Below are 12,009 nucleotides of genomic sequence, written 5' to 3'. Positions count from 1 at the left end.
TGGAAGCGACTCTTCTAATACGAGAAGTTCTTGGTACAAAATCTAGATATTTTATAAAATTTTAAAAATTATTTTAAAAAATTGAAAAATAGTTTTAATAATTCTTTATTATATTATCCAATTGATTTTTCATAAAATTATACGTTATAAAAATGCTATTAATAAAAACATTATAAATTAAAAATATTTTTATAATAATCATTTTCACGTGGCCCCCTAATATAATTTTCTATTATTTTCTTCTTGTTGGCAAAGATGAGTATCTTGTCAAGTTTGGATTATGTGTTGACTATGCCATTCTTGTTGGCAAACCAACCATAACCCAAATGAGATTAATTGAGAGATTTACTTGGATGCTTTCACGTTCAACTCTATCAAATTATTAAGATTTACTCCATTAATCTTAATTAATATGACTCTATTAATCTCATTTAAATTTTCATATAAATACATTAAAATAATATCATAAATAGATTTTGAATTATACAAACCAGAGTCTAATCCAATTAATTCGGGTCTAACTTAAACAACTCAAATTTAACTCGAGTTTAGAAAAATGAGGTTGTTGGGTTTAGGTTAAGTAACGTATGTTAGAGTTCGGGTTGAATTGAATTTAGGTTGATTATTTCTTAATTCAAATTAGACTCAGATTTGTCATTAACCCACCCAAGTTGTAGCCCTATATAATATATATATATATATATATATATATATATATATATATATATATATTATAGTGGTAATTGGTTTTGGTGGGTTACATTTGTATGGTGTTAAAGCTTAGACATTAAAAGTTCAACCTCAACATGACACAATAATAATTAGGTAAAAAATATAAACTTAGATACGAAGTCAAGTTAGGTCTTGTTAAATCTATATGATTAGCCTCTATACTTGACATGTTTATAATCTAATTAGCTTATTTATTAAAATTGAATTTGAAATGAGCCAAATTTAGGTTAAATAGATTAAAGTTATAGTTAGGTTAATCAGCATGATTATTAAATATCTCCATTTAGGGAAAATTTGTCTTATGTAATTTGATTAAAACAAATAAATAAATAACCTATTTATTAAACAAATTATGCAAGTCAGTATAAATTTGACCCAAACATAATTATACTTAACTCAAATACAATTTTACTCAACCCAAAACTACAAAAACGATATTAGGTTCAAGTTATATTGGCGATCACATCAAACTTGCCTAAGTTAGATACATTAAGAAAATGATTAATATAGTACATTACTTATGATTGATAAATAAAAACTATAGGAACATCAATCATATTGTGAAACAAGAAATCAAAACAAGTGTCTTATATCCTTCTCATTCTTCTTCAAAGATCATATTAATTCCCAGTTACTTATTGGAGAATCTAATGAAAATTTTCAATATATTTACATTTGATCAACTTCAATGGGATAGTTTTTTGGTTCCTTAAAATAGACGAGAGGATTACTTATTGATGGTAGCAAGAAATTGTAAAAAAAAATAAAAAAACTATAAAAGCAACTAAGCCGAAAAGGAGTTATTTTGAATGGTCAAAGGCACTTAAAAATAAATAAAATAAAATAAAATCCCCCTAACTTACCTTGATTTGTTGAACAAAATTAAATCAAATAAAAAACCAAATTTTATCTTTATCCACTTATATATATTTATTTGACTAGTGTATTGTGACCAAAAAATTAATTAAATTATTGAAATCAAACAATTCATATTGTTTGGTTTTTTGTTACAAACATTGAATTCAAATAATTAAAAGAAAAAAGAAAACTAAAACTAAAAGTTATGGAACATAGAGTATCTCCAATATAAATCAATCAACACATGGCATCTGGAAGCGACACACAGGACAGTGGCAACTCCTCTCTAACCACTTAACAATGCAATCACCATGAAAAACATGAGAGCAAGGCATCCGGACAACTTGCAAACCGATTGGCAGGCTTTCCAAACAAATGGAACAGTCTTGTGAATGATCAAGTCCAACCCTCTCCAACTTATCGATGGATGATTTAGTCGCCGGCACGGTCTTGATCATTTGATCCTCTTCCATGTCCATACCAATATCCCCATGACCTTCCTCCCCATATAAATCCAAAATTTCCCAAAGCTCTCGGCTTTCACTAATGTCAACTACAATCACATCCATGATGAACACAGAAATTGATCTCACAATAGGCAGTTTCATGGAGCGAGCCAAGGCGGAGACTTGTCGTATGATACGTACCTGGTCGTCGGGTGAGACTCCATAGTTTCTGAGAATGGGAGAAAAGAATGAATCAGCGGCAGGATATGATATTAGCACGTCGTGCCTTATCTTGAATATTTGCTCCATTATAAATGTATGATCTTCTTTAATAATCATGCCCATAGTATCACCAGGCGTTAATGGAAAGTAGTATTGAGCTGTCTCGTATCTGAGCAATCTGATTGGGATGAAGTCCCAACTCTCCACCCTCTGTATATCATCCATCACAAGATGTTCCTGCTGCTTGTAGTTAGGCATCTTGATAATTAAGGAGCTATGATACGTGGTACATTACATATATAGGAGTGGTCATGGCCGTAGCTTAGTAATTAGAGATGGAATGGGAAACAATGATTTACAATTCCACAAGCAGTTCTCCACTTTTAATTGTGGGTGTTTTTCTAAAAGTAAATAACTCTAATTATTTTAACTATTAATTAATAATTAATCTTATTTGTTGATATGGTATATATAATAATCTATTTATGTTTTATTATCTCATAATTTATTATATTCTCTCATTTTATTGAAAATAGAATTTTACGAAATTAATTTTTATAATAGTTAAAAAATTGGTTAATTATTTTTAAATTTAAATGACTTCATCTTTTTATTTATTTTGTAAGCGTTAGCATGGTAAAATAGGAATCAGTCGTTGCATGGGTCTGGCTGCAATGACGTGGATCCTCTCACTATAGTGACATGGAAAAAAAATTGACAAGAAAAAATGTGTTTTTATACACTTAAAAAATAAATAAATAAAATCATAAAATAGTAATTCAGACTTATAAAACTTAGAATTATTTTTTAGAAGGTTCTTATTTTATAATGATGACGAAATGAAATTCCGATACTCTTTCATACTCAATATGATTCTTAAGCCACACTATTTCTCCTTTTGCGAATGAGATAATTTGGGCCAATGGATTTATTTTTTATTTTATTTGCTTATTTACTTATTTATTTATTTATCAATTAGGATATATACAAACTTATAAAAAACTTTTTCAACACTTACATATATATATATATATATATATATATATATATATATTATTTAAAGGGTTTTTTTTTATGAAATTAAGGAAATTGATATTATTTTTTTATCCTGACATTCATAATATAATAGAATTTGTTTAGTATGAAAGATATTTGTGTTATATTTTAATTAATGAATTATTCAATATATTTAGTATATTCGTACAAAAAAACAAGGAAAACAAGCCTTATCTTTTATTTATTTATTTATTTATTCCAATTATTTTTGAATAAATACTTATGAAAATAATATTCAAATAATAAAATATTATCCACATCCGATATTTTAGTAAGGGATTTTCTTGTGTGGGATTGCCCGGGTAATTGCACGGCTAATAACGATTATAATGACAAGTAAATTCCCCTCTTCTATATTATCATAAAATGAATTAACTTATAATTAAATTGATCTTTAAAATTATGACTTCCAATTACACGTGACATGTATTCAAAATGTGACACTTGGCAACATCAAGAAAGTTATAAAATTTAGTTTTACAAATAAAATCATATCTTTTAATTGAAGTCGTCAAAGGAAAATTAAAAATAAAATATCTTTTGTTGACAAATTTAAGGAAATAAATCTTCTCATTGAAATCAAAAGAGAATTAAAAAAAAAAAGTATTCTCTTATTGGCAAATTTCTTTAGGCTATGGTTCCTAGAAAGTACAAATGAAAGAAAAAAAAAATGCTAAGAAAAGTGAATTTTTTTTATATTTAGTTTCACTTGTGAAAAATATAAAAGAAAATAAAATATGATTAGAATTAATTAGAATTCTATACATTTTAAAATTATTTAATCCTTATATTAAAGAGGAAAATAAGTAAAATGAATTTGAAAAAATGTATAAAAATAATTTATTGATTTTGAATTTATTTTTTATTTTCCTTTGCTCTTTCTTTTCTTTTATTTTTCCTCTTTATTTTCTTTTATTCACATTTTTTCTCAAAGTTTCTAAAAACCAAACATAGTTTTAATGAATGAGACAAGTTGTTAAAATTAAGGAATTAAATTCTTTAAATCAAGTAACTATCTTTTAAAAGATTACAAATTTAATTCCTTAATTTCACCTATGGTGAGAGGGTTTATAAAGAAGAAAATGTTTCACAAAATGTTCCTATAAGTCTCAAAAATTTCACTTTAGACAATATTAAGAATGAGATTGTACCTCACAATCAATTAACTTTTAATACAAAATTTTTATTCTTATAGATTTTTGCTAATTTTGTAGGAATTCATGAAATTTGTTTGTACATTTCAAAATTAAAAATATTACATATTGTCATGATCTTTGTATCTACTCTCTTCTCCATTGAAATTTATGCCTCATCTTTGTATCTACTCTCTTCTCCATTGATATTTATGCCTTGGTGGATATGCTTTTTGTTGGCATGCATGTAAAAATTAGAGGAAATTGGGGAATATCGCCAATATATATATATATATATATATATCAGAAATCAAGGAAGCCAAACAAAATAAGCAGAGAAGTTTGGACGTGAGTTTTTTTGGCTTTTTGAAAAGGTTATTGGTCCATGGTTCGACAATTGGATCGGTGGTCGTGGTTGAACAGTGACAAATATATAATTTGTATTTTACTGAAATTAAAAATAATTATAAAAAATTATATATATCATTAAAAATCAATAGTATTAATTTTTTTCATCTTTTATATAAATAATATTAATATTTTAAATTTTATTAAATAAAACATTTATAATACTTAAATGTGAAAATACAAGTTAAAAAATGGAGGAAGAAATGGCAAGTTTAGCTAATTCAATGGCCAGATTTCAAAGTAATAAAGGAGATATTGTCGATGTGTGTGCTCGTGCGTGTGCATGCATGCATGTGCGCAGGTGTGAGTGCAAGCCCATGAAGAAAGCTGATGCCCTAGACAGGATGAACTGGATCAAAGGTAGAAGAAACTACAATTAGCTCAATGACCAACTGCTCTGGAACCTTGAATGTCATAAAGAGATAGGAGCTCGCAAACACAAAGGGAAGGGCAGCACTGCAGGTCAAGTATCAAAATCTCAAGTTAGAAACATGACCTCCGTTATTATATGATAAACCAAACATAATAATAGAAAGGTAAAGACAACGGAAGCTCAAGTCAAGGACCATCAGAAGATGCAGTTAATCCTTGTTTAAAGCTGGGCAGGTCTATGTTTGTCCCAATTCCACGGTAAACTAGATGCATGAAATGTAGAACATTGTGAGCAGAAGACAAATTTAGAGAAACTTTTAGCAGTATAACTGATGCAGTACAGAAAATAAATTGCAAGGAGAGTATGATTGAAAGGACCTTAGGAATCACTCTTAAAAACCTTAGGCTTCACACCCAAGTACTCTTTGCATCTCTCAAAGGAAAAACTGACTGCTGAAAATTCATGCATTCCTTCCAAAAGACTAATCAATTACTAAATAAGACTTTTCTAGGAACTTATAACTCCTTGGAACTAGACCCAGTAAATGCAACTTGAAAATGACAAACTTGGACTGATTACTGACCACATTAAAGATTGTTGGAAAATAATAATAATAATAATGACTGAAAATGGTAACTTATAATTATTGACTAAGCCCGTAACTTAATTTCTGAAAGTACTTCCTAGGTTGAACCCATATTGACTTATATAAGATCCCAACTAAGCTCATTATCATCCAGAGAGTGCCAAATTAAAGCTTGGTCCTTGGAGTCCACTCCTTTGCGCCTCTGATAAACTTTTAAAGCCGCCACTTCTCTCTATCAATAACGAATGTTTGGCAAAGAAATATGGCTACAGGTCCTAGCCAAGTATTACAAAATCAAGTCCAAAGAAAGAGCTAGAGGTGACCATTTATATCAAAATTTGAGACTGAGAAAGTAGAGGTGAACAGTGTACAAGAGAGGGGCTTTACCAGTCATAGACAAGCACCAGAACAGAGAATCAACAAGGAGACTGGGGTACCTAGAAAGCTAGCATGATGTGTAAACAACCATCGAGAAGAGCCTATAGCAGTTGAAGCATCACATAATTGCAGAGTGGGCTAAGATCAGATGGACTATTTAAACACTAAAGCAATCCCAATAGCAGTGGTAGAGAGTAACAAAGGCAGCAGGAGAACAACCTAAATGTCCCAGGTCCAGTCAAACAACAACCTAGAGCAACAGTTTCTCTGGCCTTAGGCCACAAGCAGACGTTAAATTGGAAGCAACAATGTCACTCTGTATGGGTATATTGTTTGGTTTAACCTAATCATATAAAGTACTTATCTTTTTGTTCCTCTGATGGTGTATTACCTTGTGACATGGTCAATGACCATGTCACATTGAATTTCAAAGTCAAAAATGTGAAAGGAAAAATAAGGTGTCATTTGGATCATTTCAGTCTATATGTTGAGCTATTGTTTTTCAGATCATGAACTGTTATCCTATATAAACAACGTTTCACATTTTCATACTTCCTGTAGCCACAACAATTTGGAAATTGGAAAGTTTGAGAGGAAGTACAAAGGAAGAAAGTAGAGGGAAAAATGAGAGGAAAGGAAAAGTCAAAGAAAACAAAAAATAGATTTTAAATTATTAAAGGCCAGTTTGGCCATATTTTCTTAAACTTGTTTTTAAAAACTGTTTTTAAGTTAAAGAATAAAAAACAGTTTTTAAAAACAAGTTTCAAAAAGCATGGCCTAGCGGACTCTAATAGACTTATTAACAAATTCAATGCATTAAGTCTTGTTTAATTTGGAGTTAATTTGCCTAGCAAAAAAAAAATTAAATAATGATTATGTAGAAGAGAAATAATAGTGTGTGTTTTTCTATTGTTTTTAGAAAAACACACACTATTGTTTTTAAAAATAGGTAAAAACAATTTTTACCTGTTCTATATTTCACTTTGTTTTTAAAAATTAGAAATAAAAAACAATAATCAAACAGTGTTATGAATTTTAAAAACTGTTTTCTGTTTTTTAAAACAGAAAACATTTTTTAAAAACTCCACCAAATAGGCTCTTAAGGTTTTCTCCACCTACTTCTCCAAATTTGTTTTTCTTCTTTTATTTTTATTAAAAGAAAAAAAATTGAAAATACATAAATTTCTAACTAATTTTCATTATATTTAATTTCCCTTCATATTTTTGACAGTAAATCAAAAAAGAAATTTCAAATGCCTACCTACTGTTCTTCCTTTCCCTTGTACTTTTTGCAATCCAAACAGAATCTTAAAATCTACACAATGCTTCTGCCTCCTAGGGAAACACACACACAAAAAATAAAAGGGAACATATTTGATGAGGTTATGAATAACTTATTCATGTTTGTGCAATTATCATAAAAGTCTGTTCAATACAGTATCAGCGAAAAATTATTGCACTACAGCATCATAAGGAATTAGATGACTAAATCTGTTGTTACTTCAGTTAGCAAGATAACGAAGAGGATTCAATTCTGCATCTTCAAGATACTTGGAAATTTATTTTTGATGAATGGTAATATGATATTTCTTCCATTGCTACATTAGAAAATAGATGAAAACTTGTCATAGGTTAAGCTTGGAGATTTTCTTTAAGCTAGAAAAAAATCTAAGATGTGACTCACCAACTGAAAAAACCAAGGAGGCCAGCAGATAAACAACTTCAAAAGCTGCAGCTCAACTGCTTACTGTTCTTCACTAGCAACAGTAGTTGCCCTTTTCAGTTGCTGCCACCATCAAAAGCAATGATCAACCTTTTTCTGATGACTGTAACCCCATGGTTTGTGGGTGCATTGGAAGGTAGAGTTGAGGAACATAACCCTCTTTTCTCAGCTCCAAGAAAAGATTCTTCAGTAAAAGATAGATCTGAGAAGACTGTGGGTGACTTCTGTCTGCAGCAACAAACATATGGGTGGTGTTATTGACATCTATCCAGCTGTAACCAGGTACCTTCTGCACTCCTCTTTCCTTCATCAAGCTCCGTATCTTAAGAACACTCTCCCATTGCCCAGCATTTGCATGTACATTTGATAGTAATACATAATATCCGGAATTTTGTGGATCCAAATCAAATAGATTTCTTGATGCCACTTCTGCAAGCTCAACATTTCCATGAAGTCTACAAGCTCCAAGTAAAGTCCCCCATACACCAGCATCTGGACTGAATGGCATGCTATTTATCATTCCGAAGGCTTCATTCAAACGGCCAGCACGTCCAAATAAATCAACCATGCATGCGTAATGCTCCATCCTAGCCATTATACCCAATTCTTCAGTCATGCAACGAAAGTAGTGAATTCCTTCATCAACTTGCCCCGCATGGCCACAAGCAGATATAATGGCAAGAAATGTGACATGGTCAGGCTGAATTCCATCTCCCAACATTCCATGGAACAGATTAAGAGAGTCCTTGAGGCGACCATGGTTCCCATAAGCAGCTATAATGCTATTCCATGAAACTTCGTTCTTCTCTTCCATCGTGTCAAAAACACGGCAAGCAAGGTCCAAGTTCCCGCATTTAGAATACATGTCTATTAATGCACTCTCAGAAAAAAGGTCAGATCTGAACGCACCTCTCATCATAAAAGCATGGATCTCCTTTCCATAATGGAGTGCTGGTAAATTTGCACAAGCTGAAAGAGCAGCTGATATGCTCACACAGTCATACTTGGTTCCTGCCATCCCCATTTGACGGAAAAGATCAATAGCTTCTTCAGGTTTGCCATTCTGGGAACAGCTTGTGATCATTGAATTCCAACAGACAGCATCTTTATCAGATATTCCAATAAAAGTTTGATGAGCTAAGTCCAATCTTCCACATTTTGCATACATGTCCATTATTGCACTTCCTACATAGCAGCTTCCCCCATGTCCATTCTTGAGTATGTGACCATGCAATTCCTTCCCCAATGTCAAGGCAGCCAGACCAGCACAAGCAGGTAAGACACTTGCCAGTGTTACCGAATTGGCTCTCATTCTCTCTTGAAGCAACCAACGGAAAATTTCCAAGGCATTGTTATTCATCCCATTTAGTACATAACCTGAAATCATAGCTGTGCACACCACAATATCTACAGGGGTTCTTTGGTCGAAAATCTTGCGTGCCATCTCCACATCCCTGCACTTAAAGTATATATCAATAAGTGCACTCTTCAAAAACACATCCAAGGACACACCATTCCTGATAATATAGCAATGAATTTCCTTACCTTGTCTGAGAGTTGCCCCTTCAGAAAGCAATGGAAGGAAACTTGAGAATGTGATAGAGTCTGGTTTCATACCAGCAGAAATCATCTCATGAAACAAACATGAAGCCTCATCCATAAACCCATTCTGGACATACCCAGAAATCATCCCATTCCAAGTCACCAAATCAGTTTTAGGCATCATATCAAACAACCTACGTGCGTCAAACAAGTGCCCACATTTTGCATACATGGCTAACAATGTGTTTGCTACTGGAGAATCCATCTCCAACCCAGAACTGACAACAAGCCCATGAAGCTGTGAACCAAAATTAATCATTATCTCAGAAGCGCAGACAGACAGAACACAAGCAAATGTTACAGAATTAGGATTAGTTTCAGTTCTCCTCATTTCCATAAACACCCCTGTAGCATTATCCCAGTCCCCATTTTTCACGTAACCATTAAGCATCACATTCCACAAAACACCGTCTTTGCTCGGCATTCTATCAAACAAATAACGGGCATCATGAATGCAACCATTCTCCGAATAAAACTTTATCAAAGAACTACCCACAAACACATCCAACTCAAAACCCATAAACTGAATCTTATCATGAACTACCCTTCCCAAGGCCACGCTATTCAAGCCACCACAAGCCTTAATCACATAAGGAAAAGTATATTTATCAGGCAAAGTGCCACAACCCAACATCTTAAAGTAAAACAACAAGGCAAAATCAAACTGACCGATCATAGTAAAACCCCTAATCATCCAATTCCAAGGCTCAGAACACCAAAGTCGAAGCTGATAAAATATGTTCTTAGCATCCAAGAAGGCACCACAAAGCACATACATCCCCAAAAGCTTGGTACCGAGAATCCCATTGTAGCCAATTCCGTTGACAAGCATCTGGGCATGGGCCTGGCGACCTTGTGAGAGACCAGAAGGGTCGGTACAGGTTTGCAAGATTGATACAAGTTGGGGTGCCAAAGAGTCATCATTGTGTATAGAGAACTGAAGTGGCTTTCCAATGTTTATGGAATTTGTGTGAAAGGACTTGAGCTTAAATGTGGTACTTGGTAAGAAACATTTATAGATTGAAGATAGATTTTTGTGGTGCATTTTGAGTGAAACACAGCATCTTTGTTGGGAGAAATTTAAAAAAAAAAGTTTTTTGGCAGTCTGTTCAAAATTGAAGGAAACAACCTTTATACTGCACTCGGGGAAGGTTATCAAGTCATTTGGACCAAGGCGTGGACCAGGCCTGCCCTGTGATTTAAGCTCGAGGCCCAGCCCTTGCCTCCTCCCTCTTTCTCCCTTTGCATTTTTAGGGGACAAATGGAAAAGAAAAAAATAGCTGAAGCTTCCATATACTTATTGTTCTCTATTTTTAAAAATAGAGTTTATGTAGCGGTGAGATTTAAAAATAATTTTATTTTTATTTTTAAAGATAAAAAACTATTTTTAAAAATTTATACTACTATTTGATAGTTATTACTTGAAAACAATTTTCAAAAACAATGTGAAATGGAGAATAAAAGTCTATTTGGTCATGTTTTCTTAAACTTGTTTTTTTTATATAAAAAAAAAATATAACCTTTAATTTAAAAATAATTTTTAAAAATGAGTTTTATAAAATATGGTCAAACATACTCATGTTTTCCTTTTGTTTTTAAAAAACGGATGAAAACAACTCATATTTGTTATCTAAAAATTATTCTTTATTTCACTTTATTTTTAAAAATTGTTTCCAAAGAACAACGGTGAAACAATATTAGAAATTTTTTTAAATAGTTTATATTTTTTAAAATACAAAATTGTTTTTAAATCACCTTACCAAACAAGCTCTAAGTTTAAGAAAATGAAGCTTTAAAGCTTTATTTGAAAAGTATTTTTGAAAATAGTTTTAAAAAATAGCTTTTGAAAAATGAATTTGAAAATTATTATATAATGTTTTATGGAACAAAATTTTGTTTAAGGACTTAAAATATTCTTAATCTAGTTTGTATTTTTTAAATATTTTTAAAAACATAATATTTATATGTAATATTTTATTTTCAAATATTCTTTATATTTGTCTAATTATTTATTAAAATAACCCTTTAACAATTGACAACAAGTAAAATTGTTCTCAAGAAACACCCTAATTTATAACAGAAAGTTATTTTTTGTTTTTTTAATTGATGATAATGTGAAACATAAAACTATTTTTGAAAACAACTTTCAAACATACTCTAATACTAGTTTTCACTTTTCTTAGAAATAAAATGAAAAGTAAAAAATAATAATAATAAGTTGTAAACCCCAAAATTTGTCCAAATTTTATTTTTACATTGATTTTGAGCCAAATTTTGTCCTTAGATTTTAAATCTTGATTATATGTGATATTTTTTACTCACTCACCATTTAATTCTTTGTTTTTTTAAATAAAAAATTTGTATATTGTTTTATTATTATTATTATTATTATTATTATTATGTTTTATTGTATTTTATTTTTATTTTTATTTTTATTTTTCTCTCTCCTCTCTCCTCCACCTACCCTCACCTACCCCCTTACCTTCCCTCAT

General features: G+C 31.0%; 2 protein-coding genes across 3 annotated transcripts; both read right to left on the bottom strand.

Moving 5' to 3' along the window:
- Positions 1-1,823: 1,823 nt before the first annotated feature.
- Positions 1,824-2,516, bottom strand: LOC117923067 (RING-H2 finger protein ATL65-like). The gene has a single exon (XM_034841318.1). The coding sequence runs from the start codon at positions 2,514-2,516 to the stop codon at positions 1,824-1,826; it is 693 nt and encodes a 230-aa protein (XP_034697209.1).
- A 2,536-nt stretch (positions 2,517-5,052) lies between these two features.
- On the bottom strand, positions 5,053-10,645 carry LOC117923015 (pentatricopeptide repeat-containing protein At4g21300). Of its 2 annotated transcripts, none has more exons than XM_034841277.1 (2): positions 7,877-10,645; positions 5,053-5,311 (listed from the first exon to the last, which is right to left on the bottom strand). In XM_034841277.1, the coding sequence occupies exon 1, from the start codon at positions 10,560-10,562 to the stop codon at positions 8,001-8,003; it is 2,562 nt and encodes an 853-aa protein (XP_034697168.1). In that variant the 5' UTR covers positions 10,563-10,645; the 3' UTR covers positions 5,053-5,311; positions 7,877-8,000. The 2 variants fall into 2 exon arrangements, with proteins under 2 accessions (XP_034697168.1, XP_034697169.1); XM_034841278.1 differs by lacking the exon at positions 5,053-5,311 and adding an exon at positions 7,583-7,790.
- Between the last annotated feature and the right edge of the window lie 1,364 nt (positions 10,646-12,009).

The sequence above is a fragment of the Vitis riparia genome, chromosome 10, assembly GCF_004353265.1.
Source record: "Vitis riparia cultivar Riparia Gloire de Montpellier isolate 1030 chromosome 10, EGFV_Vit.rip_1.0, whole genome shotgun sequence".
In the NCBI taxonomy this organism is placed as follows: Eukaryota; Viridiplantae; Streptophyta; class Magnoliopsida; order Vitales; family Vitaceae; genus Vitis; species Vitis riparia.
Note: the sequence above shows the minus strand (reverse complement) of the source record. Positions and strands in the feature narration are given on the sequence as shown.